The sequence below is a fragment of the Brassica oleracea genome, chromosome C1 (assembly GCF_000695525.1).
Source record: "Brassica oleracea var. oleracea cultivar TO1000 chromosome C1, BOL, whole genome shotgun sequence".
NCBI lineage: Eukaryota > Viridiplantae > Streptophyta > Magnoliopsida > Brassicales > Brassicaceae > Brassica > Brassica oleracea.
In genome coordinates, this window is record NC_027748.1 from 39,531,364 (window position 1) to 39,558,285 (window position 26,922).

The 26,922-nt window shown below is 37.0% G+C and overlaps 4 protein-coding genes across 4 annotated transcripts in view; 2 read left to right on the forward strand and 2 right to left on the reverse strand.

Moving 5' to 3' along the window:
• The window catches only part of LOC106339939, an 8,967-nt gene extending 4,757 nt beyond the window's left edge, over positions 1-4,210 (reverse strand). Inside the window, exons 1-2 of the mRNA XM_013778809.1 lie at positions 3,916-4,210; positions 2,821-3,737 (exon numbers count right to left, since the gene is read on the reverse strand). Of these exons, the coding sequence (XP_013634263.1) occupies positions 2,821-3,737; positions 3,916-4,210 (1,212 nt within the window). The remainder of the gene's footprint in view (positions 1-2,820; positions 3,738-3,915) is intronic.
• A 2,831-nt stretch (positions 4,211-7,041) lies between these two features.
• Positions 7,042-10,122, forward strand: LOC106317894. Its single transcript, XM_013755703.1, has 6 exons — positions 7,042-7,183; positions 7,316-7,765; positions 7,850-7,999; positions 8,296-8,536; positions 8,611-9,114; positions 9,562-10,122. The coding sequence occupies exons 2-6, from the start codon at positions 7,376-7,378 to the stop codon at positions 9,960-9,962; spliced, it is 1,686 nt and encodes a 561-aa protein (XP_013611157.1). The 5' UTR covers positions 7,042-7,183; positions 7,316-7,375; the 3' UTR covers positions 9,963-10,122.
• A 364-nt stretch (positions 10,123-10,486) lies between these two features.
• LOC106317922 (protein Iojap, chloroplastic-like) lies at positions 10,487-12,474 on the reverse strand. The gene is made up of 5 exons (XM_013755737.1): positions 12,171-12,474; positions 11,429-11,555; positions 11,204-11,342; positions 11,019-11,107; positions 10,487-10,937 (listed from the first exon to the last, which is right to left on the reverse strand). The coding sequence occupies exons 1-5, from the start codon at positions 12,405-12,407 to the stop codon at positions 10,816-10,818; spliced, it is 714 nt and encodes a 237-aa protein (XP_013611191.1). The 5' UTR covers positions 12,408-12,474; the 3' UTR covers positions 10,487-10,815.
• A 10,341-nt stretch (positions 12,475-22,815) lies between these two features.
• LOC106317902 (probable BOI-related E3 ubiquitin-protein ligase 3) lies at positions 22,816-24,173 on the forward strand. The gene is made up of 3 exons (XM_013755716.1): positions 22,816-23,035; positions 23,124-23,538; positions 23,627-24,173. Exons 1-3 carry the CDS (start codon positions 22,989-22,991, stop codon positions 24,140-24,142), a joined length of 978 nt encoding a protein of 325 aa, XP_013611170.1. The 5' UTR covers positions 22,816-22,988; the 3' UTR covers positions 24,143-24,173.
• Positions 24,174-26,922: the final 2,749 nt, after the last annotated feature.

Sequence of the window (26,922 nt, forward strand, 5' to 3'; positions counted from 1 at the left end):
ATACTTGTATAGTCTAAGTGTCTAACACTACATGAGTACTGAACTCAAGCGTATATATGGTTAACTAGGGATTGATTGTTGACTTGTTTTAATGCAGATTCCCGTTACTTGAAGCTAGATCATGGCAGGAGGCCAAGTCTAACTTAGTAACGGTTTGCTTAGCCTTAGCTTATATTGCATGTTAGGGCTAGATTGATTGTTATTTTGGGTTGTCTGGGTTAGAGTCTAGGTTGCGGGTAGAGGCCGCCAGCTCACTGAGTAATACTAGATTACTCATCCAACTCCGTTGTCTTTTTTGCAGGTCGCTTTAGGTAAGGATGATTGGATAGCATGGTGCTGGACGTTAGGACCGCCGGTGTAGATTTTCATGCCTTTTGTAAACGGTATTGTGAATTGTGTTATGTTGACTCGATTTGGCATTAGGCCGGGCCCAGTCTTGAATTATTCAATGTATGAATATTTCTTAAATAAATAAAAGTAATTGTTTTATATGCGCTTCATGAGTACTCTGATATTTGACTAGTCCGGTCTAACACAACGTTAGGTCGTGGTACGGGTTGAAAAGCCTTAGGCCTCGATCTAACGGAAAATGCTAACTCTAGGTACGGGTTGTAAAGCCTTGTGCCTTGACGCAGCGGGACGAGTTAGTGGAGGAACTGGTCGAGGTCGTGGAGTAAATTTTGTGACTCTGGCCGGATCGTCCCTAACCCGTCACGTAGCGCTTCCGGACCATGGTGTTGGGTTGGACGGTCAGTCATGTTCTTGTTTGATTGTTGGCTGGCCGGTTAGCCTTTCATCTCCAACCCTTGGTGTGAGTCGTCCGGCGGTCATGTTCTTGTTTGATTGTTGGCCGGTGGATCGACCTATGCTTAGGACGGTTCAGGGGTGTTACAGGTTCCACTAATGGGCATTCAGCAGAGGCTGCCCACCGAGCTGTTCCTTCTCTGTAACCGGGTGTGAGAAATGGCGGCTCAACGTGACTTATTGATTCGGCAGGTGAGAGATTCGGCTAGATGGGAGCTTACGAATGAATGGTTGGAAAGAAGGACGGAGCACTGGGATCCCGAGGGAGAATATCGTCAGCATCCGCTTTGGTCCGAGGGATTGGGTCGCCATTCTGGAGGGTTTTTTCAAGTCAGCTTGAGGTCCGTTGCGGAGTCTCGAGTATCAGTTAGTCTGCCTTTCTAGATGTTTATTGCTTTTTGTCGAACCTGTTTTTCTTTTAATAATGGATTCTTGTTGCCTTTCTTGATTCTCTTTGAAACAATGATTTTCCGTAATGAATTCCTTTTCCCTGCAAGCTTTGCTTCTAGTTTTCTCGTGAGTTTGGGATTCCAAGATTGGAATCTTAGCTCTGACGATATAGGATTCAGATGTCTTTCTGGGGACCCTGAGGTCGTTGGCCTATAGGCTATATAGATCGTTTATAGATTTTTGGTTCTCGGGCTTTGAGGCCGTTTAGGAACTTCTATACTTAGGATCCAGAGATCGTAGTTGGGCCCGAGGGTTATAAAAAACCTGGAGGTTTAGCTTTTCCAGGTCCTGAAAAAATCATTTCAGGGCCCGGAGACTGCTTGGAGACCCGAAGGCTTTCAAAAACCCGGGGGTTTTGAATTTTTAGTTTAAGGGACCATATCATGTCTGCCTAGGTGAGGTAGCTACCGATACCTGTTGGGATTTCGCATTCTGCCGCTCGGAAGCTGGCTACTATTGAGTTCCCGTGCTGCATGCGGCTTCTGCAGGAAGCCACTATCAGACTTAGAGGGTGCTGGTATGGGTGAAAATCCAAGTGCCAGGCTTACGCTGCTTTCCACGGAGAAACATGATATTATAGGGTGCTCCCAGACTTTTGCATTTTTTCTCCCTGTTATTACAGTATTTTTGCAATTATACCTTACCTTGTGTCCCCTGTATTATTTTAGCATGTAGCGTTTTAATACATGTACCTTTCACGTTTGGGTATTTATTTAGTTTGGAACCCCGATATGCCTGAGGCTATACATGGGTTTTAGGTAGTATTGGCGGCATACTCGGACTTGCGCAGATCCATTCCTGCCTTATGTCTCATACCCGTATTGTTTTCCTATGGTCTTACCACTTTTTATTGAGGGTTGACGAGGATCAAAGGTCGCTTGGACCTGATCCAGCTCGTTTGCCCCTTTAACTATTATGGTATTCTTACCACCCTTTTATAGTCGAAACTATTTTACTGTATAAACTTTGTCCGCAGACGTATCAGCGTACATAGGAGTAGGAATCCGTAATGCTTAAATAATAGATATAGAAAATATGATCCGGGGATCGATGTTAAAAATGATAAGCTCTGAGGTGCAAGGCATTCCAGCAATTGGGTTGTATTTTACCTTTAGCGTATTGCAGCTTGTATGCTCCTACTCCCCGCACCTCGATTACCTTGTAGGGTCCCTCCCATCCTAGAGTGAGTTTCCCAGTTGTTTTATCTGCTCGTCGTAGGACCCAATCGCCTTGCTGAAAGGTTCTGGTTCTGACCTTCTTGTTGTAGGTCTTGGCTACTTCTTACTGGTAGGACCAGTTTCTCAGTCAAGCAGCCTCTCTTTTTTCGTCGAGTAGGTCGAGACTCAGTGACATCAGCTCATGATTTTCCTCCTGAGAGGTGGTCCCCGAGACTGTGGTCTTCACATGCGTCTCGGTTGGGATTATAGCCTCTGCTCCATATACCAACGCATAGGGGGTCTCCTACGTTGCTGTCTTGGTGGTAGTCTGATAGGTCCAAAGGACTCCATGTAGTTCTTCCGCCCAGTTTCCTTAAGAACCCTCCAAGCGTTTCTTCAGCATATTTACCACAATCTTGTTTGTGGATTCCGCTTGGCCATTAGATTGAGGGTGTCGAGGTGTAGCGAAGGAGAGTCTTATGCCCCAGTCTTTGCAGAACTCCTTGAAATTGTGGCTTGTAAACTGAGGGTCGTTGTCTGTAATAATTTTCTCTGGGACCCCGAACCACGTGATCACGTGCTTCCATATAAATTTTCTGATTTGGAGGTCGGTTATCTTGCTGAGTACTTCTGCTTCGACCCACTTTGAAAAATAGTCTGTTACTATTAGGAGGAAGACCTTCTGCCCCGGCGCCATGGGAAATTTCCCCACTATATCCATGCTCCATTTCCTGAAAGGCCAGGGTGAGCTTATGGACATGAGATTCTCTAGAGGTAGTTTAGAAACTGGAGCGTGTCTTTGGCATTTGTCGCAGAGTCTAGCCTTTTGATTGGTATCCTCAGCCATCGTGGGCCAGTAGTATCTTGCTCTTTTTGCTCTCAATACTAGGCTTCTTCCGCTGGAGTGAGACCCACAATCTCCCTCGTGTAGTTCCACCAGGAACCTAGCTGCTTCACGGAGTGTGACGCATCTCATGTATGGGCCAGAGAATGACCTGCGGTATAGGTTTCCCTTAGAGAGGCAGTATTTAGGGGCTTTCTTCTTAATTTTCCTGCTCTCATTGCGATCTTCTGGGAGTTTGTCATCCTCTAGATATCGGACTAAAGGAGTCATCCATGTTTCTTCCTCTTCAATGGCGGAGACCTCCTCGTTCGATGGCTCTACTAGGGTGGCCGGCCATTGGAGTACCAGAAAAGGGATACTCATCTGGGTGTGCGTCTCAAGGGTGGACCCTAGGTTAGCCAAAGCGTCGGCTTGCGAATTCTGTTCTCTGGGAATCTGAGTGAGTTTACAGCTTTTGAACTTCTTGATGAGACGCTGCGCGACTGCCAGATACTCGGATCATGCAATCATCCTTAGCCTGGTATTCTCCTTGTGCTTGATTAATAATTAGTTGGGAGTCACTGTAAACTTGTATATTTTCTGCACCCAGCTAGTGGGCGAGCGATAATCCAGCGATCAAGGCCTCATACTCGCTCTCGTTATTCGTTGCTTTGAAGTTACATCTTACGGCTCTCGAGGCCGTGTTCCCTGTTGAAGATGTGAGCACGATCCCTACTCCTGCCCCTCGAACATTACTGGAGCCGTCAACATGGAAGGTCCATTCTCCCTCTTCTTCTACCCCGTTCCGGAGACGTATCTCCTGTTCGAGAGCCGGGAGCAGAGCTGGAGAGAATTCGGCTACAAAATCTGCAAGGACATGGGATTTAATCGTCGTGGCTGGCCTGAAGATCACGTCGTATTCCCCAAGTTCGACTGCCCATTTTGCCAGTTGTCTGGAAACCTCAGGCTTGTGCATGACCAGCTTTATCGGGAAGGAGGTAACAACCACAATTCGGTGAGCTTAAAGATAAAGCCGCAACTTTCGAGCGTCGACCATAAGGGCTAGGGCCAATTTCTCCAGATGGCTATAGCGGGTTTCCGCGTCCAGGAGGGCTTTACTCACGTAGTAGATTGGCAGCTGCATAGTTCCCTCTTCTCGGTCCAGGACGGCGTTGACTGCATGTTCTGAGACCGCGAGATACAATAGCAAGACCTCACCAAGCAAGGGTTTAGATAAGAGGGGAGGAGTGGTGAGGTAGGCCTTGAGCTCGTGGAGAGCCGATTCACACTTCTCGGTCCACTTGAAATCCTTTGGATTCTTTAGGGTTTCAGAGAAGGCATGTGATTTGTCGGAGAGTCTGGATATGAATCTGCTCAAAGCCGCCATCCTACCGGTCAGCTTCTGGACTTCTTTGACGTTTCTTGGAGAGGGAATCGAGTGGATGGCCCTGATCTGCTCTGGATTGGCTTCGATGCCCTGGTGGGTCACGATATACCCTAGAAATTTTCCGTAACTAAGAGCACTTGGCTGGGTTGAGCTTCATGTTGTATCTTCGGAGGGTAGAGAAGGCTTTTTGTAAGTGCGATATATGATCCTTTGCTTCCAGGGACTTTACCAGCATATCGTCGATGCAGACTTCCATAGTTTGCCCTATCTGATCCGCGAACATCATATTTACCAGCCTCTGGTACGTCGATCCGGTGTTCTTCAGACCGAAGGGCATGACCTAGTAGCAATAGATTCCTCAGGACGTCATGAAGGAGGTCTTCTCTTGGTCTTCAGGATGCATGAGTATTTGGTTATAGCCGGAGAAGGCATCCATGAAGCTCATTAGTTGGTGTCCAGCCGTGGCATCCACAAGCTTATCGGTATGAGACAGAGGGAAGGGGTCCTTTGGACAAAACTTGTTGAGGTCTGTGAAATCAATGCAGACTCACCATTTTCCATTCTTTTCCTAACTACGACGACGTTGGCCAGCCATTCTGGATACTGCACTTCTCGAATGAACCCTGCTTTCAACAAACTTTTGACTTCTTCGTTGATTATAGTATTTCTTTCCGGAGCAAACTTCCTTCGCTTCTGCCTTATAGGTTGGTGCAAGGGATCTACTTGCAGCTGGTGCATAATGATCTCTGGGTCGATCCCGGGCATATCCAAGTGGGACCACGCGAAGCAATCGGAGTTTGATCTAAGGAAGTCTATTAGCTTTCTTCTTAGCCCCTCGGAGACTTTGGAGCTGATCTTGAGGTTACGGGTCGAGTTTCCTTCGATCAATGGCACGTCATACATATCTTCAATCTCGGGTTCTTCCGTATGTGGAGCCCGAGGCTTCCTTTGTGAGGGTGGAGCTACCTCAGCCTGTTTCTTTAGAGCGACCTGGTAGCAGTGGCGAGCGGTTTCCTGAACTCCTTTAATCGCTCTAATGCCCCAGGGTGTGGGGAATTTTATTATCTGATGGAGAGTTGAGGGGACTACCCCCATGTCGTGAATCCGTGCTCGGCCCAGGATCCCGTTATAGGAAGAGTGGCAGTTAACGACCAGGAACTTGGTGTGTAAGCTGACTCCTTCAGTGTAGGTAGGGAGGTTGGTTTCCCCCGTTGTTCGTTTGATTTCTCCGCTGAACCCGATGAGGGGGGTCGCTTCGTATCAGGGCATTCTCCTCCAGCCCTAGACCTTGATATGCGGCCTAGAAGATGATGTTACAGGAGCTACCACTGTCCACCAGTATCCTCTTGACTAGACAGTTCGCTATAGTAAGCGATATGACGAGGGCGTCATGATGTGGAACAAAGACCTTCTCTCGTTCTTCGGCAGTGAAGCATATCTTGTATGTCCCAGGGTGTTCTGATTTGATGGTTTCAGGGTCGTCCCCTACATCGTTGGTATTCTTCTTGACGGCGGGGTGGCTTACATCACCTGCCTCCAGTCCTCCGGATATGACGTGGGCTTGATGTAGTTTAGTTTCCTGGCTTCTCAAGTCGTCGGGTAGCCCCTGGGGCTCGGCTTTTGTTCGAACGGCTTCGGACAGTTCGTCGTACTCATCCTCGCCATCATCACGTAGTTAGATTACTTCTCTTTTTCTAGCGCCAATTTGTTAGGGGATTTTTGTGTAAGCTCTTTTAGAGTACCACAGAACGATGGATAAGCTGGTTTTTATGAAGTGTTTGAGTACGTTTCGTGGGGATTTAGTGAGATAATGAAGATATAGGCTTGAGGAGATTTTTATTAGATAGAACAAGCAAGAATAAGCGAGGTTACAAAGTATTAGGTAAGAACCCTAATTCTAGCCGTCTAGTTCTAATCTCTAAGCTTTGGAGAAGTCGATCCCTTGCTTTAGGGATTTAGGAGCTCTTATATTGTCGTTTTGAAGTCAATTTTATTTAGGTTAAATTATTCCATATTCGAAAAATGGAAGGTTCTCTTTATCGGAAATCTTTCATTTCTTGGAAGGGGGGTCGGTCTCTGGGACCGATCCCAGGATTCCTTTTAACGAAGACCTGGAACTTTCTTTTATCGGGGACACACGGGAGCCTGGATCCTGTCTGAAGACTAGAGGAAATGGTACGAGGTATTTTTCCCCAGCACGCCTAAGTGAAAGCCCATAAACCGGAGAATAACTGTATTTGATCAAACAAAAAGTTGGCAAATCGGAACCAGACAAGATAAGGTTTCTGACATCACTCCACTAAGACACACTAAGCCATAATTAATACCGACCAGAAGCGCGTTGTTACTATTAAAAGTTGTAAACTTTATGGATACTTGAGTACTTTACCCACTAATCTTTTTGAGATTAAACTGAAGTTTTATCATTTTCTAATCTAGAAAAAGATAAAGGCTGTAACTTTACTCTTTCCTTCCAATGAAGTATTGAACTAACAAGTTTCAACTAGTGTTTCAGTGGACTTATGGCCACGGCTCGTTGACTAAGGGCTTATGAATCCTCAGGTAATCTAATCCAAACTCTTTGATCTGATCAGTATCTGACACTCTTAGTGGGTTCTCTGCATCAATAGCTTCAAAGTTCAAAACTTTGTTCTTCTCTTTGATCATCTTTAGCTTCTTTTGTCGCTTGTGTAGCTGTGATTGTCAATCAAAACCAAAAAGGAGAGACTTCGTGATTTAGTTACTGTAGCAACAATGCGTCAGCCAGGATCATCAGGTCAACACTGTGAGTTCACGGCGGCGTCTTACTTCTCATGGCCGACTTCAAGCAGGCTGAGCAACGCTGCGGAGGAGAGAGCCAACTACTTCTCAAACTTGCAGAAGGAGGAGGATGAGGAGGAAGAGGTTTCTCCTGAGCCAGCTTCCTCCGAGCCCAAAGGACAACGAGCCACTACTTTACTCGAGCTCATGACCATAAGAGCCTTCCACAGCAAGATCTTGCGCTGTTACAGTCTTGGAACCGCCATAGGGTTCCGGATCAGAAGAAGAGTTCTCACGGATATACCTGCTATCATTGTGTTTGTGTCTCGGAAAGTGCATAAGCAGTGGCTTAGCCCTCTTCAGTGTCTTCCTACTGCACTTGAGGTACAGTTTGAAATCTTTAAAAGTTTGGTAGTGTTAGAAAGAATGGTTGTGAATGAATGTGTTGTTTTGGGGGAGTTGAATTAGGGAGCAGGAGGGATATGGTGTGATGTAGATGTGGTGGAGTTTTCATATTTTGGAGAACCTGATCATCAGCCTACTTCTAAACAAACATTCACCACTGATATTGTTGATCATCTCCAAGGTTCTGATCCCTTCATTGGATCTGGCTCTCAGGTATAATCTCATTTGTGATCTGATGTTATGGAAATGACCGCTGTTATGAACAAACTCGAATTAACTTAAAAGAAAACAAATAAACTTAATAAAGCAAAACGAATTGAGGCAAATGCCTGTTTAAGGTTTGAATGAATAAATTTACAAATCCCTTAAACCCGTATTTATACTATTTTTCCTAATCCTAAAAGACGGACCGTATTTTTTACTGGTCCACAAAGATTGAAGACACTTCCAGAATTAACAACCGCAAACTCGATATAACTTTGTGTTGTGATGTTCCTAACCCCAATCAGGTGGCAAGCCAGGAGACTTGTGGGACTTTAGGTGCAATAGTGAGAAGTCAAACAGGAGGCAGACAAGTTGGGTTTGTGACTAACCGCCATGTTGCTGTTAACTTAGACTACCCAAGCCAGAAGATGTTTCATCCTCTCCCTCCTGCACTTGGCCCTGGTGTCTACCTTGGAGCCGTTGAGAGAGCCACTTCCTTCATCACGGATGATCTTTGGTTTGGCATTTTCGCTGGCACCAATCCAGGTCTAAAAAACATCAAGTTCTTGAGGTTAAGCATCAGCAACTGCACGCAATCAACTTTTAATGTATTTTTGCAGAGACGTTTGTGAGAGCAGATGGAGCATTCATCCCCTTTGCAGACGACTACGACCTGTCACGTGTCACAACCTCTGTCAAAGGTGGAGTAGGAGAGATTGGAGAGGTCAAAGCCATTGAGCTGCAGTCACCAGTTGGGAGTTTAGTAGGGAAACAGGTGGTGAAAGTTGGGAGAAGCTCTGGCTTGACTACAGGAACTGTTCTGGCTTATGCTTTGGAGTACAATGACGAGAGAGGTGTCTGCTTCCTCACTGACTTCCTTGTTGTTGGGGAGAACCATCGCAGTCCCTTTGATCTTGAAGGAGATAGCGGGAGCTTGATAGTGATGAAGGGAGAGGAGGAGAATGCGAGGCCTATTGGGATCATATGGGGAGGCACTGGAAGCCGTGGGAGGTTGAAGCTGAAAGTGGGTGAGTCTCCAGAGAGCTGGACTACTGGAGTTGATCTAGGAAGACTTCTTACACATCTCCAGCTTGATCTAATCACCACCGATGAAGGGTTGAAAGGTAATCTTGCCTGCAGTTATTAGTTATTACCCAAACATGCCGAAGCAAACTGAAAAGTTCGGTTTTCGGTTAGAAGGTTTGGTTCAGTTCGGCTACTAAAAAATTCAGTAATCGGTTAGTTCGGTTTTCTAAAAGAATATTTTTTTTTACCAAACAGTACTAATCTTAACCAAAACTTCGAACCAAACTAACCAAAATCCGAGCTAAAATTAACCAAACTAACCGCAAAACCAAAAACTTCGGTAAAATTTTTTGAAACCAAACTAACGAACATAATTTCTTTTCGGTTCACTGTGGTGAGATTTCGACCAACCCGAACTAACTGATTTCTGAACTAATTGACCCGAAATAACAGAAGAAACTGAACCTGCAGGCCTAGTAATATTTTACTTCTTCAGCATATAGAAGTAACATGACTTGTATTTGTGTTTGTTGTACTTGTTTCAGCGGCAGTGCAAGAGCAACGAGCTGCTTCAACAACGGGGATGAGCTCAATGGTTGCAGACTCATCACCTCCGTATGTGAATCTCAAGAAAGAGAAGAGAAGCCCTGAAGAGAAGGTAGAGGCGTCGTTAGGACCTCTGCAGGTTCAACACATTGATCTCGAAGAGAGGATAGAGACAAAAGGAGGTCCTCCGAGTGTGGAGCACCAGTTCATGCCTAGCTTCAGCGGTCAGTGTTCTGTGTCTGCTTGGACTGAGACTGCTAGAGAGGATCTTGTTGCCGGTCTTGCAAATGGTGGATGCGATGGGGATTTATGTGTAGGACTGCGTTTAGGAGAAGGGGACAATGGAGGTAAACGCAGACGCACTGAGATGACCAAGGATGGAATGAGACCCGCTGAATAGACGTAAGTTCAAGAACTTTTGTCGCCTTGAAGATTGATTGTCTTGCTGTTCTCCACACTTTGATTGGAAATGTTATTCGGACTGGAACATAGTCAACTTTAGATTCAGTTTGATTGTCTTTTTTCTTCTGTTCGTCTAAAATTCCATTTCTCAACGTTCATCATTGTATCATTGAAGTCACAAAGTTAATGTCACACCTTTTGAAGTTGAAAATGAACATTGGGCCATTATTTAAGAGAGTTTTTGAAGTTGAAAAACAGTCAGCACATTATCACAAATCAAATTCCACATAAAGATTGGTTAACCATTCTCTTACTCAAATACTCATTCCATTCTCACTTTAACTTATATTTCCGAGGTTACTTGTGTTGTCTGGACTGTTCCAATCATGTTTCAGGGTCAATGATTGTACATTGCTGTGTATAAGCTATGGAACATCAGAGACTACCTACATAAAGCTGTGTGAATGGCTCTTATTATTTGTAAATTTTACATTGTATAGCATGTTCTGTGATACTCTCATCTTTGCACAAAGAAGCATGTTCATATGGTTTTGTCATAAATACAAGATTTGAATTCATTTCATTTGAAGATAAGACTGAAAATATTCTAACTAATTGTCTAAAAATACAGACATTTCGTTGCTGTGATTACAAACAAGTCCAAGATCTCTAAGAGTGTTGTTGGACCATCTTAGCCAGCCAAATCCATCAAGGCATCAACCCCCTCACAATCCAGAGCAATGCCTTGTACCAACCAAAATGAAAACTCCAAGGCCTTCCTTCCTTCTTGGTCATTATGAACTATTTGCCTTTTCTTTTTTTTTCTTCTAGAGCAGACAGTATCATCATTTTCAGCTTCGAGGTGGTGCCTCATCTTCAAAAGGAAGTGGAACCGACATTGCATTCCCATAGAAATCTTCCAAGTTATAGAACGTTCTTTGCGGAGGTAAGAATAAATGGATCACCACATCTCCTGAACGCACACAACCAAAACATAAACTGTCACGCATTCGCCTTTACATCTTCATTACCAAACGCAAGTAAAGAAACTAACCAAAATCCAACAACGTCCATGCATTTGGCTTCACATCTCCATTAGCAACCTTCCCGTACTTTTTCTCAGCCATGTCTCTCATCCTGGACCTGCATCCTCACAGCTCATGATATGAGAAAGTCTGTTTATAGTGATATCAGTGGGAGAGAGAGAGAGAGAGAGAGTCTTAAAAGAGATATCTATACCCGATTGCATCGATTTGAGGTCGGGAAAACGCAGTGGCTATGATGAAAAACCGAGTCCAGTAGACGAGAGGCTTCACGAAGAGGACCTTAATGTCTCCAGCTTTCACCTCACTCGCAACTTTAGCCATTTCAACAGCAACTGCAAAGAGTGGATTTCTCCATTCCTTAACAATGCCAATGAGTTTAAAAAGCATATTGTAAGTAAAAGGCTTTTTTGCTTATTACATGCTAAACTCTCTGCGTCATCATCAACCTCAGCTGTTGGAGACTTGAGATCGTCGCTCTTGTAAACAACCTTCCCATATTTGTTGAACAAGTCGTCGAACATCTCGTCACTGTCTTCACTTACATTCTACACATTACAGAGTCAAACAAACTCAACACAACTCAAAAAAAAAAACAATGAGTAATAAAAAGGAACCCATCACTTGTACCAAATCCTAAAAGTCTTAAAGGTTGAAACTTGAAAACCAAGCAAACATAAAGTTCCAATCTTTACCTGAATATCTCTACTTTCAAACCGATACAGTGAAACTAAAAGGAACCCATCACTTGTAGCAATTCTAAAGGTCTTAAAGGTTGAAACTTTGAAACCAAACAAACATAAAGTTCCAATCTTTACCTGAATTTCTCTACTTTCAAACCGATACAGTGAAACTAAAAGGAACCCATCACTTGTAGCAATCCTAAACGTCTTAAAGGTTGAAACTTTGAATCCAAACAACCATAAAGTTCCAATCTTTAACTGAATATCTTTACTTTTCAAACCGAAACAGTGTAACTAAAAGGAACCCATCACTTGTAGCAATTCTAAAGGTCTTAAAGGTTGAAACTTTGAAACCAAGCAACCATAAAGTTCCAATCTTTAACTGAATATCTCTACAATCAAACCGACCCAGGAAACTACTTCCTACAACAAACAGATGAAACCGCGAGGAACAGAGAAGCGGTGAGAGTTTGAACGTACCGAGAGGAAGCCATCTTCAGCTTCTCTTCCAACAGCAAAGCTCTTCGAGTTCGTTAGAGCTTTGTCTCTGGATAGTCGCCAAGAGCAAGTATATGGTGCCGATAGATCTCCATTGCTGAGGCGAAACATGGAAGTAGAAGAAGAACTCTTTCTGAGTCTTTGAGAGGACAAAGATGGTAAACGAAAATCTCCGGAAAGCAGAGCTCCGGCGACGTTGAGAACGGTTGAAGACGCCATTTTTATCGCTGGGTGGGAGATAAGTTTCGAAAACTCTTGTCGCCATTTAGGATCAGACAAGATATAATTATCCTTTAATTTTTAAATTTTTTAATAAACCATATATTTTGTTATATTATTTTATTTTACAAAAAAGAACTAAATCGATTAAATAACAATTTTAAACTGTTTGACAGCGAAGGACGAATAAAACCATAGGGTCATGATTATCCCTAAGAAACCCATCGTGTGATTTAAAAAAAAAAAAAAAAAATTAAAAAGCAAATCAATCACGGGCCGCCACGTGTCAATGGGGTTCGCGAACAGTGTAAGAAATTCACTAAGATCGGTTCTTAATTAGTAGTTTTTGTAACCGATCCTTAAGGGTTTTGTGGGGGTCCACGCACTAAGAAACCCACTAAGGACCCCGGATAATCATGCTCTAAGAGCGTGATTAACCGGGGTTCTTAGGATGAGGTTCTTATCGGAAGTTAAGAAACTGATTTTTAACTAAAAAATTTAAGAATCAATTCTTAAATAAGGACTTTAAGAACCGGTTCTTAATTTTTTTAGCTAAAAGTTAAGAAACAGTTTCTTTATTTTCGCTAAGAATCTCACTTTAAGGATTCCGGGTTAACGATGATCTAAGTTAGAGTAGGAATGTAACATTTTCTAGAGAGAAAAAAAAAAGAATGAAGTATGAATGTTTGTAAAACTGTAATTGTAAAAAAAAAAAAAAAAAAACTGTAAGGTTGTGTCATGGGCTTGTTTACTTTATTTACAGTGTAAGACTTTAGTTGGGCCTAAATTCAAATGAGCCTGTTTTGAAGAACCATATCAGCTCATGAACATGAACAGTAAAACTTATAAATTGAGGCTTTGTTATTTTAGTTCTTTTACAAATATAAACAAATCAAGCTACCTTCATTGGTTGGATTAAAGGCTAGCTTGTTGAGATATGGAATTATTGAAAAGATAAGTTTTTTTCACTTCTAGTGATTATCTTTACTTCCATGTTTTTTACATTTTTTGGCCGTGGAACCAAGTGTAGAAGTTTTTTTTTTGATTATAACCTTTTGTAACCTCAACTTTCATTTTGTAAAATGAAATTTACATTCTTAGCAAAAAAGATAAGATAAGATAAGATTTGAAAATGGGGTGGACCACTAAAAGCATACTTACTAGAGTTCCCAAATTGGCATAAATCATTAATCATCATCAGCTATGCATACACACAAAAAATGTCGCAGTCTATGATGCGTACATAACGCAGAGTGCCAAAAAACCTCAGATGTCACAATCTAACATAGGTCATAATCCCACGGAATCAATCGATATAATTTATGTGAGCTACTATATATGCTAGACAGACACACACATGTCTCTGCCTGCATATATCAATAAATTGATAATAATTATATATGGAGCAAACAAGTTTGGTTGGGGAAGTGTGATGAATTCGACAAGTGAGTGTAATTATAGAGGAAGAGAAGAGAGGGACAATCCAAAATAATACAAACGCACATCTACCTTCCTGTCAACGTTTCTATTATTATTAGGGATCTCACCTTTTTTTGTACCATTTATTTAATGATGCATTATATTTCTGACAATTCTTTTTTTTTTGTTATATCACATCTATTCATACTAAACATATATATCTTTCAAAATTATTTGACATACCAAATCCATGGAGAAATGTGGTGCAATGGAATTGGAGAATAAGAAGATCCATTCATTTTATGCCGAAATTTGATGTTAAATTTAGGGACAATTTACGAAATGGTTAAGTTTTCAAAGAAAATGAAGTACATGACATTCATTTTGACGAAGTAACAATTATAATTCTATTGATCCGGTTTTAATCCTCTCTCGTACAAGTAGCAGGTGGAAGAGAGCTGTATAGATGACGTAGATAAAGTGAGGTATGGCTAATATTTACAGTAAACTGTTTACATATGAGGGAATATAAGTAAGCTACATCATATTCATAATAACCGTATATGGTTTACATTCTTGAGTTTGAAAGTTCATGGATGTGTTATTCCATTTTGACAAAATAATATAGGACACCAACCCAACATCTAATTAACCCTACAGATTACACCCTCACACATCAAATAAATAGTATACTCAAACTCCTAATTCTTAAAGCTAAACTCTAATCTGTAAAATATAAACCCGAATATTATTTATAAATGTTTTTTATATTTTTTTAAAAATGCATCAACTACAGTATGAATCATAAATATTAAACCCTACACACCCACTTAAATACTATAACCCAAGTCAAACTCCTAATTACTAAATTGTTCCAGAAACAACCAGGAATGCATATTTTTTTGGTTTGAAAGATTGTGCGTGTTCTATTCCATATTGTTGAAATAGTATAAGATCTCAACCTAACCTTTAACCCTTACATAGTAAGTAAACCCTCCTACGACCACTAAATACTACATCGAAACCCCTACTTAATAAATCTAAACTCTAATCAGTAAACTACAAACCCAAATATAACCTATAAATGTTGAAATAGTATAGAACATCAACCTAATCTCTAACCCCCTACATAATAAATACTCCCACAACTACTAAATACTACACCCAAATCTTTAATTAGTAAATCTAAACCCTACTCAGTAAACTATGAAACCAAATATAACCTATGAATATTATTCGACGCAGCATCACATTGTATTCTATGTTATTTGATGGCATAATAAATTTTATTACATTTATGTTAACTATATATTTTTTTAAAAAAAAAAATCATATACACACCAATATAAAACTCATATACATACCTATACAAAACTCATATCAATGAAACATGGAACAACAACCAACACATAAAATTTGTAAACTATAGTTGCAAACAAGATTGACTCTTTTTTATCGAGCATAGAATGAAATATAACATAATAAACAGTACACTATATATTAATAAACATGGCAAAAACAAAAGTGTCAAATTTAAAGGGAAGACAATCTATTCCATTTCATAAAATAGTATAAGAATACATCTTTTGTTCATCTTCTTCCTTTTCTTCGTTGCCCGCAGTTCTACAATCATGTATTCAAGTCTCTTTCTCCAACTTTGTTTTCGTCTTCGCCATATCTAATCTCACATGCAACAGAAAATAGATGCACGGAGCCGCAATGCCTGCGTCTTAACTTTAGATTTCAGAATCGGTGAATTCTTTGACTTTCTTCTTTGAAAGAGTCCTCACAATAGGCATGCTCCTCCAAAATCCGTCGACGGGGACGTACTCGGAAGCTTTGTAATCGCAGAAGAAGGAGAAACAAGTTGTTGCGCTTCCTCAATTATTACCTGTTACAAACTTAATATAGAGAAAGATTTGTGACAGACAAATAGCCACGTCGACTTGTTCCAATAAATAATATCTAATATATATTTAATTTTGTTTTGCAGGTTGTCCCAGTTAATTAAAAAGGCAAATTAAAGTGCATTATTACACATTATACAACAAATTAGGGTAAATGGTCAGTGAGTGAATTATAATTTTCTTTTGTGCTACTGGATGCAATTTCCCTTAAATTTATCTAGGAAATTTAATTTATTTTTATAACATGGATTCATTTTGTATGAGTTCAGAAAAGAAAAGAGAAAGACATATCAATTTCACTCGTTTCTGTCATTATGTTTAGTGGGTGGGTGGGGTGATGATTCCCTTATCTTCACTCAGAAATTTATTATTTTCATTAGCATCATATGTTAATCAATCTTGGCAGCTAATTGCACGTTAATTAATTAATTTAAACATGACAAGTTTAGTCAAATTTTGATTCATATCTAACATGGAAAAGTGAGATTAGTTGTGGCACCCGATTCCAAAATGAAACGTTAACGTGGGGATAGGTCATCAAGATTAGGTGATGAAACCATGAGTGATAATAGAGGGATGATCTATTCCTTTATTTTATTACATGATTGTCATTATATATACGAGTCCTTGATAATTACGGCCCGTCTCGATCTACAAATTGCCTTGGATCCACGTAACGTGTGTAATAACTTGAAAATTCATACGACATCTTTGCTGTTCTACTCAATTATCACTTTATCAGATAGGTTTGGTGGGTCCACATGGGTGCATGAAATCGAGTGCAACGGTCAATAAAAATCGTGGAATATATAATTGTTGCGAGGAGTGGAAATTAAGGTCCTAGTGTAGTGTGTTTCCAATACAAGCAAGATGTTGACAATGGGCTCGATTCACCTATATATCCACCTCCCTTCTTCACCAAAATACCCCACTAATATAACTTTATATATCAGCTTGCTTTTAATTTCTAAACAATATATTTTGACAAAAAAACGTCAAATATATAATGTGGTGGTGGTTGTCATGTAGATGTTTGAGATATGTAATAGCGGAAACCTAAATCTTGATAACTGAATCCATTTTGCTTGTTGTGAAGATAACAAAATATTTGTTGATGGGAGAATAAGAAAGCGGAAACACTATTATTGAGGTTTATGGTTTATAATGACACATTGCTTTACTTTTTCCAATACATGTGATGCCATCTCGAGCCGTATCCAATTCCTTGCTCAACTAACTTTTCCGATGCATTGCTTTCACGTATTTTGTGTTTATCGATATCTACTAAATACGTGCCAAACACATAGTATTACATATATTGGACGTGCATATTGTTTACTTTTATATATTGACAAGTACATAACTTTTAGAACTGTAGGTATGGCATAGATGATGGCGTGATGTCTATCGAGAATATATGACAGAAGACCTTATGAATACTACAAAATATATTATGCATATATAGGGATGCTGAAAACGAGATTCCTTTGGAGAAAAGAACAATAAAGTTTGTTCCATATACAAATTTAGATGTGCGATTATGCGTTGGTGTGACATTGAGATTCTCATTATGGTGAAGGGTTGAGATGATGTGTGGAAAATAATAGATCAACAACTCTTTTAAATTCAACTAAAGAAAAAGAACTACTTTTATCAACTCAATGGAGTCATGCCTTTGCCCTCAAAAGCAGGCACGCCAAAACCACTTACCTACATATATTATTTTCTTCTATAAAATTTTTATTCTTGCGAATCTAGATTAATTTTTAGTACTATTTGACTGGTGATATTTATTTAATGATTTACTCACTGCACATCTAGTAAAATAAAGCAATTGAATCATCATAGTCATACGTTGAAATATTCAAACAAGTTACTTTCTGCTCCCTCCGTTCCTTACTAATAGACTTTTTAGAAAAAAAAGTTCGTTTCAGAAAAATGTATTTTTTGTGTTTTCTATGAAAAAATGGTAAATTTCAAGAAAATTAATTAACTTTATTGGATTACTATTGGTTAAAAGTTATTGAAAATTGAAAATTACAGAAAACGATACATTTATTATGATACTTTAATGTGTTTTCTTAATATGTGTGAAAATACTAAAAAAAACTATTTTTTAGGAACAATGGAGTATATATGTACCTCAATCCTCTCAACAATTGATTATTTAGGGTTTTAAAAAGACAAAAACTTGAACCTTACCTAAACAAAAAATGAGATGATGACACCATTATAATTTATAAACTAAACTAGTTCAAATGTGAGACTTATTCAGTTGATCTTCTTTTATCATCCGATATGTATGCAAGTTTTATAGTTTAATCCCATGTGAACGCGACTCTTTAGATAAGTAATATATTCAAGAACGAGCCTCGACTTTTGTTATTAGGCAACCTGCACCTTCAGTATTTTTTTTTAATATTGAGCTGTCGGTGATAAAAAAAATAGTCGTACGATGTCAGATTGGCCCAAACAATAATAAAATGTATGATACGACTAAATGTAATTTAGTGGTAAAGATAATGTTCTGAAAAGCAGATGATGCAAAAGGCATGCCCATCTTAATGCGGTTGCTATGCTAACCTCGTGATTCTATGCCTTCATGCTCTAGCAATTAGCATTCCCAAGGCAACTTAATTTATGTTCCGGTGGCTTTATGTGAATTGAATGAGTTTGCAAACAAAAATAACTTACTTTATACGCTGTAGTACTTAATTAAAGATTAGTTTATTGGGTGACTGTTACTGAATACATTTGATCGGCATAAAAATAAGGAGTCCACCCGCAATAACAAAAAATAAGATGTGAATTCATATAAATGAAGAAAACAAATATAAGGTGTGTACTCACGGAAAAGTTAACCATATGGTTTACATCTTGCATGCATCTATATAGTCCAGATTGACTCTATATTTGATCATAGATGTTCATAGCTTAATTAAATTCAAATATAAGCATGCACGATATTAGACTAAATACACATAATGCTAATAAAAAATAAAAGGTTCAACTACTAAATAAAACGTAATCTGACCTAGTTATAAATATATGAGAGACGATAATGTTGAGAATTAAGAAAACAGTTGACATGCGATGCAAGCATTCCTAATTAAAAAAAAAAGCATTCCTAGTTATAAATTAGTGTATGTTACGTATTTTCATTAGTATTATTAATGTATCATTTAAAAATGAACGACTTTCATTTCAGCGAATAATTATGCTTAGAAGGATAAACTTAGAATATATCAATCAGATTAATATAAAAACTAGATCCTGACAGCGCGGATGTGAATTTTCAGTTTTTAATTATTTATTTTATTAAATGATGTATTTGTAAAATTTATTCATATTATATTTATTAAATAATTTTTTTTTGCATCTTAAACTATCTATTTTTTACGAATGTGTGATATCATATAAAATAATATAAAAAAATGAGAATACATAGTTAATTAGATAATTGTAAAAACATAAATTATTCTTTTGTTTCCGATATCATATAAATAATGATCCGCCCAATTAACTAAAATCATTATTATTTTATGTGTAATTTTTTTTTATTTTGACCATTTCCTTAAAACTATATTAAATTTTACATATTTTAATTAGAATATTTTTAATATCTTTACCTTTTTATTTGAAATGTAACTCAATTTTTTTTAAAAAAATTATAACAAAATATTTAAAAAATATTTTTAGAATTTTTTTGAAAAATATGAAAATTACATTTTAAATTAAAATTATCCTAAAATATGATAAGTTTTGATGTAAACGAAAACTCAAATTATGTCAAAAATAATTATATTCAATGATAATAACAATTTAAATTGATTATTTTTAAAAAAATACATTTACAAAAATATTGTTTGAAAGAAAATTCATTTCCCTTTTAAATATAAAATGAAAATATTATAATTAAATAACAAAAAATATAAATAAAAACTATAAATTTAGCAAATGACAAATGAGTTATGAGCAAATAATACCATATAATTTTTAAAAACATAGCCATTCTTAAATATTTTTTTAATTCAATCAACTGAAAATAATATCCGTACAATTGTGTGAGTCAAATTCTAGTTTTATTGATGCATGTTATATATTAGTGCTGTATATTTTAGGTAACATTTTAATGATGCACGTTTTTTTAAATCTCCATTATTAAAATTATGCACGTAAGGATAACTCATGAGTTTTTTTTGTTGATAAAATGACATTATGTCCAAATTTATTTAAGGATATTTCATTAAGGTAACTGAAAAAGTCAAACAATAAAATAGAATGTTTAAATTCATTTAAGCATATTTCATTAATGTAACTGAAAAGACAAGTAATAAATTAGGTAGTTTTTTCGTTTTAGGATATTTCATAAATGCAACTGAAAAAGACAAAGAAAAAAATATGGAGTTTAATTAATAAAATAAGAACATTTTCAAATGGGTCTTTTAATAATATAGATGAAATGATATAACCCAAATCATTTTTAGAGAAGATATATCTTTTTTTAGCAACTGAGAAGATATGTCTATATAATTAATTCTCCACCATACGAGGTGAATGACACCACAGCCATTTCCTTCTTGAGAAAAAGATTAATAAAAGAAATATGAAAATTTGTTTACAGAATGAGTTAGAACTTTCAATAAAAACCAATCAAAATATCTTCTAGGGATGGTGAGTATAATCCAAACCAAGAACAAGAAACCAATTAGTTTTCCTCTTAATGTGCAATGACACTACATGGAAGAGAGATAATGGCGACACGTGGCAATTCTAGGTTAACATACGTGGCAGGGTAACAGACAAAATAGTATTAACAATTAAAAAAACCACAAACAAAATTAGAAAAAGAGGTAAAGAAGCAGCGGTGGGTACACCGTACCTTTCTCAACGGCTGCTTTTTATTTTCTTTTATTTATCAAAATTTCTCTTTAAGCTAAAATTAAAATAAAATTGAGAATAATGCCAAGCTGGCACCTCACACGTGCCCATGCGACCCTAGTATCCCGGCAACTCCATCACACGTGGACCACAGATCCCACACTTGAACATAGGAGATTTCGGTTATTTTCTCGGTCGGTTCAGATTCGGTTCGATTTGGTTAGTTTGATTCTAGTATTTTTCCAAGTGAAATAAACCATAGTTAGTTTGGTTTGGTTCAGTTCGATTTGTGTTCGATTCAGTTTATATTCGGTTCGGTTTCCATTTGGTTCGGTTTGATTTATTTTTTGGATCAGTTTATTTAGGTTTTTTTTAGTTTAATTTTTTTAAGATAAATTATGTTTTAAAGCATAAATTATGTAAACTATGTGAACTAAATTCAATATAAAACTGAAGCAAAAACTTTTAAAAAGTCATAAAAATATATAAGCATTTAAACAAATGAAAGTTAACTAAAATAAAAAAACCAACATTATTAGTAATTTCGTTTATATCATTATTAAAAAGCTTGCAATAAATCATCTTCCATGTGACGCTGTGGAGAATAACTTTTGTTTTTAATAAAACTTGCTTTAGGTTTTAGGTTTTAGGTTTAAATTTAACATCCATGTTTACATATATAAGAATATAAAGATACAAACTTTTCTAGTTTTTAAAATCAAATATTTTAATAATTATATATTCGGTTAGAATAATATATGTTATAAATGAAAAATGGAAAATATGTAGTATGGTATTAGAATTTTAGTATATTGGTATTACTAATATTTTTAATTTAAATAATTACAAAAACACATCGGTTTCTCGGTTCGGTTCGGTTTAAAACCGAACCATTTGAATTGGAGAAATCTTCAACTGAATGGTTTGAAATAGATTTTGGTTCGGTTGGTTCGGTTTAACTCGGTTGGGTTCGGTTTTTTTGTCAACCCCTACTTTAACATTTGTCATTTTGACACGTGGCATTGTTAGTGCCGTCTGTACTCTGCCTCATTTACGGATTCGCCCCGTTGGAATCTAACGGACCTGTCCAAGTCTGTCCCAACGGATAAGGCATTCTTCAAATTTTTGTTGGCATCTTCCGTTTTTTAAATAAATAACTTTTTTTGTTCAGAAATTCTGAGCCTTGGCGTTTTCAAATTCATGCATGCATAGCAGTTATTTTGTAGTTTTATTAAACATAAAATGAGTAATTTCCCAATCTACTACAACGAATTAATGGCATGTTTTTTTTGGGGGGTTAAATGATACTGGGATGTTCCAAATACTCCATCCGTTCTCGAAAGTAAGATTTTCTAAAGTTTATTTTTGTTCTATAAAAATAGATTTTCTATATTTTAAAGGTATTTTGTATATTTTTTAGAAACTTTAATTATGAATATTTGAATTGATTAAATTTTATTGGTGGATAATTATTGGAAAGTGTATTGAAAAGTAAATTGTAGATTAAATTGTAAATATTTATTATTTTCTTAATAAACGTGAAAACTCTAGAAAATCTTACTTTCGGGAACAAGAGAGTATAAAATTGAGATCTGATCTAACATACAATGATCGTTTGTTTGAAAACGATACGAATAATTTAAGAGGGTCACAAGATGCACAACTCTTGTCACATGAGCCACCCCTTTTGATGTACCACAATTTTGGCGTTTATACATTAAACACACATTGGCATTTACGTATGTATTCACACACTACATACAATGAATCTTCCACGGTTTCTTACACCAAACACTTTTGTTACCAATATAGATTTACTTGTCGTCAGTTTTGACCACTAATATGAAGAAAAAAAACGACAAGAGTTAGGCGAAACAAGAGAGAAACAACAATTTATAGTAAAAAAATAAAATAAAAGAACGTAAATGAGGTAGATATACAGATTTTAGTCATTTTACAGATGTCGTTGTCAAATCTTTTTTTTTCTAATTAAGAAACTTCTTTAATGGTGACTGGTCAGCCGGATAACCGAAGTATCCTCATGCTTAATGTTTTTCTTTTGCCTTTAATAATAAACAATGCTATCTAGAAAACAACAAAACCACAATTAGAAAATAAATAAATAAAAAACACATCACATCTTCCTCTCTGTTCTCTATAAATTAGCAGACAAGGGTGGTGTTGGTTTCTGCTTTGATATTTGTTTTTTAGTTTTCCCCTCTCTGGTGTTACAAAAAAAAAAAAGTTTTCCCCTCTCTGTGAAACCGTATATTAAAACCCTTCACAACCTCCCATTACTTCTTCCACCACCATCTTTCACGTTTTTAAACGCTCCCTTCTGAATCGCCCATTTAATAGCTTTGAACCAGTTTCGATGGCCGTTGAAGCACACCATCTTAATCCTTTATTTTCTTCCAACAGGTATGTGTTCTTCTCATTCTCTCCTCTTTGTTATTTTCTACGTTTTTTTTTCAACAAAACCTAACGTTACGGCTTGTTTTCTTTACAGAGAAATGATGTATCCCGTTGAAGCAAACGGTTTAGTCTACACAAACCAGATCAGATACAACACTCTTCCAGCGACTGCGATGCCATTTAACCCTACCATGGAATGTCAAACTTCTACGTTTAATCCCATTTACGACACATCACCGGTTGATTTTTTGGTTCATCAGTCCATGAAACCAACAATCCATTCCGTTGATAGTTCTGTCACACACAACAGCGACAATAATAATGGCAACAACGTTAACTATCTTCCTCCTGTGTCGTCTTTGAGAAAACGCCCCAGAGAAGAATCGGTTGTTGAAAACCCTATGCCAAGCCAGAAACGTTGCACCGATCCTCTCATGTTCCTAGGACAAGACTTGTCTTCTAACGTCCAACGCCACAACTTAGATATCGACCGCTTGATCTCTAATCATGTAAGTGTTATTAATTATTAAACATTTTTATAACTTAATTTTTTGCTGGTTCATATCGACTGATGATGTTTGACAATATTTTTATTAGGTCGAGATAATAAGAATGGGGATTGAAGAGAAGAGAAAACATCAAGTTAGGAAGATAATGGAAGCTATTGAGCAAGGGTTGATGAAGACACTTAGAGCCAAAGACGATGAGATCAATCACATAGGCAAACTCAACCTCTTTCTTGAAGAGAAGGTTAAGTCTCTCACTGTAGAGAATCAGTTATGGCGTGACATGGCACAGTCTAATGAAGCCACCGTAAACTCCCTACGGTCCAATCTCCAACAAGTCCTCGCCGCAGTGGAACGTAACCGCTGGGAGGAGCCTACAACTGCTGATGACGCGCAGTCTTGTTGCGGAAGCAACGACGAGGGTGATAGTACGATGATGCGCACGGTTTCAAGTACGATGTGTAGAGGCTGTGGGAAAGGAGAAGCTAGTGTGTTACTGTTACCATGCAGACACATGTGTCTATGCAGTGTGTGTGGTTCTTCGATTAACACTTGTCCAATCTGTAAATCTCCGAAGAACGCTAGTCTTCATGTTAATCTTTCCTAACAATACTCAGCAAATTGTAAATGTCCTAAAATAGTAAATAGTTGAAACAGTATTAAAAAAAAATCGTGGTTTTTAAAACTGTACCAATAGTGATGATGATGGAGCACGAATCTTTGACATGTGTGTCAGTTCTTTAATGTAGAAGGGGGTTCACGAGGGTCATCCTGTTGCTGAAAATCGTGGGTTAGGTTTATACCCACTTTCCAATGTCATATTGCAACAAAAAAAAGTGGCAAGTTTCGTGGTTCAACTACTAGTCTTTCTCCCATATATCAACGTCACTTTTCACGAGATGGGTTTTCACTAGCATATACTTTCGTTGAAACGTTACAAGTCTTTGTGTTTTTCTAGAAATTTTATTATTATTCGATACGAAAAGTAAAAGTAAGTGGTCGAAATCGTGGGTTATGAGTGACAGACCAGTAAACTAAAAGCAAAGATGAAATAAAAAAAGCCATTTCAACTTTTTCCTCTATACTCGAGAGAACTGATGCTCAAAGAGACTGAAGGAGTGGGTCAAGTGCAAGCTAGCCAGTGGTAGATTTTAAGCGCAGGTTAGAAAAGAAACAAAAGTTTGACTAGCCGTTACGAAATCGCATTAAACTGACGTGGAAGACGCGCGCAAATGTCGCTGTGACAAAGAGTGGGTCCAATGTTGAGTAGTTTCCAACTTATCCTGTTTATATTAATATAATAATATATCTCATTAATATAACATTTTCGAGGGCAAAAAATAAATAAAGGAGAATTGTAAAATCATAAGGTAAAGAGAGAGTTCCACCAAAACCTCTATTATCTAATGATTTTAACTAGGAGTTTTATTCTTGGCTTTGGTTATATTCCATCAAGTATGTGACATAAGCATATTTTATATCTGGACCAAAAATATTCGAAATACTCGTGAAAAGGAAAAAAAAGTCGTATATATTAATCTTTTGGAGTTATATATTCGTACGGGAGTGAAAACTTAAATGCTGATACGATAGGGTTAAAAGAGTTTTGGATTATAACGTAGTTTAACGTGTTAAAAAGGTTACATGAACTGATAGATTGGCTTATGGAAATAAGAAAATAGAATTAAAGAATCGATGTGCGTAAATAACAAGCTTGTGTTGTCCCTTTCATATCAAATAAACGCATTTCAATAAATAAATAAAAACTGTATATATTACACCCAACATAATCACCACATCATCTTCGTATTTAAATACCCTATCTGTTTGTTACTCCCTCTCCCTCTGTTCTTAAACATCCAAGATTTAGAAAAAAAATTATTTCAAAAAAATACATTTTTCATATTTTCAATGCATAAACTAAATGTAAATTGTAAACTTAAAAAAACATAAATGTATTTATTAAAATTCTATTGATTAAAACTCGTGAAAAATAGTTGATTACAGAAAATAATATATTAGTAACTAAAATTTAATATATTTTTTTAATAAGTGTGAAAATTCTAAAATATGAATTTTTTAGAAATAGAAAAAGTATATACTATTGAAATGTCAATGCAGTCAATAATTCAATGCTGTGTTTACATGCTATCATGCAATCAACCACGCATCATCAAGTGAACTAGCTATTATATGGATTTTGAATTCGAAGGAAGTTTGACTGAGATTAATATAATGTAATTTAATCTATAACGTTGATGAGTTCACACGCATACAGATGTAAAACTAGAGCGAGGTTCCGAGGAACCACGTACTAGTTTTAGTTATTTGAAGCATGTGAAATGGTTTGACAAAAAAAAAAAAAAAGAAGCATGTGAAATGTAGTTGGCTCACGTTCTCTTTTCACGCTACTTTTTAAATATTTTCTTTTAGTTTTCTAATTTTTAACGCAGAGTTTTCTAATACAAATAAATAAACGAATACTGAAACATTTATGTCACTGGAAAGAGATCGTATAAAATTTACCGCTAGAATAGCACTTTCATTGATTAGGTCGTATATATAGTACATATAATTCTAGCACGACTCTGAAACTTATTTGTGAAATGGTCCCGGGCTGAATCATCAACATTCACGTTATTATTGCCGTCTCTTCACGCTGTTTTTGTATTTTTGTGACATTATTAACTTGTCTGCTATTAACACGATACAGACGTTTGCGATTTTGATCATCAAGTCACGTCAAACAAATACTCCTCAATATTTTGTCCTTTTAAAATCGGAGGTGTAGTTTTTTTCCTTTCTTCTAAACAACCAAAGATCACATAAAAAAAGTTCTGATAGTGGCCATAAGGCTATGTATGCGACACACACACATACGCAACTACGCACCAGCCTCAGGAACAATAATCTTTATTAATACTATTCCCTCCGTTTCAATATAGATGATGTTTTAGAAGGTTTGTTTTATTTCAATTTACATGAAGTTTTAAAATTTTAAGGAAGTTTTGAGATTTTAAAGATAATTTTAACTTTATTGGAAACTATTCAACCAATTAGATTTTACAATCTTTTTTATAATTGGTTAACTAAGTTTAAAATTATATCTTTAAAATATTTTTTTAGGAAAATGTAATTTTTTAATATTTTTGTACTATTACAGAATATCAGGTATTATGACAAGGAGGGGAGGGAGTAATAGATTATGTAATAGTACGATACTGTGTGTAACATAGTAACTGAAAGCACACTGTCGGTAGAAAGATAAGTTATTTTATTTAGGTAACAAATCTTAAAATTGGAGTCCACAAAGAAAAAGACAAAACTCGGCATTTTTGAAACATTAAACATTACACAAACACATCAACATCGCACCGCCGGGCCAAG

Coding starts and splice junctions, on each gene's coding strand:
- LOC106317894 (XM_013755703.1), top strand. CDS start 7,376: ATGCGTCAGCCAGGATCATCAGGTCAACACTGTGAGTTCACGGCGGCG. Junction 7,766..7,849: donor GTCTTCCTACTGCACTTGAG/GTACAGTTTGAA, acceptor GAGTTGAATTAG/GGAGCAGGAGGGATATGGTG. Junction 8,000..8,295: donor TCATTGGATCTGGCTCTCAG/GTATAATCTCAT, acceptor AACCCCAATCAG/GTGGCAAGCCAGGAGACTTG.
- LOC106317922 (XM_013755737.1), bottom strand. CDS start 12,407: ATGGCGTCTTCAACCGTTCTCAACGTCGCCGGAGCTCTGCTTTCCGGA. Junction 11,343..11,428: donor TGACGCAGAGAGTTTAGCAT/GTAATAAGCAAA, acceptor CACTCTTTGCAG/TTGCTGTTGAAATGGCTAAA. Junction 11,108..11,203: donor CCTCAAATCGATGCAATCGG/GTATAGATATCT, acceptor GTGAGGATGCAG/GTCCAGGATGAGAGACATGG.
- LOC106317902 (XM_013755716.1), top strand. CDS start 22,989: ATGGCCGTTGAAGCACACCATCTTAATCCTTTATTTTCTTCCAACAG. Junction 23,036..23,123: donor CCTTTATTTTCTTCCAACAG/GTATGTGTTCTT, acceptor TTTTCTTTACAG/AGAAATGATGTATCCCGTTG. Junction 23,539..23,626: donor ACCGCTTGATCTCTAATCAT/GTAAGTGTTATT, acceptor TATTTTTATTAG/GTCGAGATAATAAGAATGGG.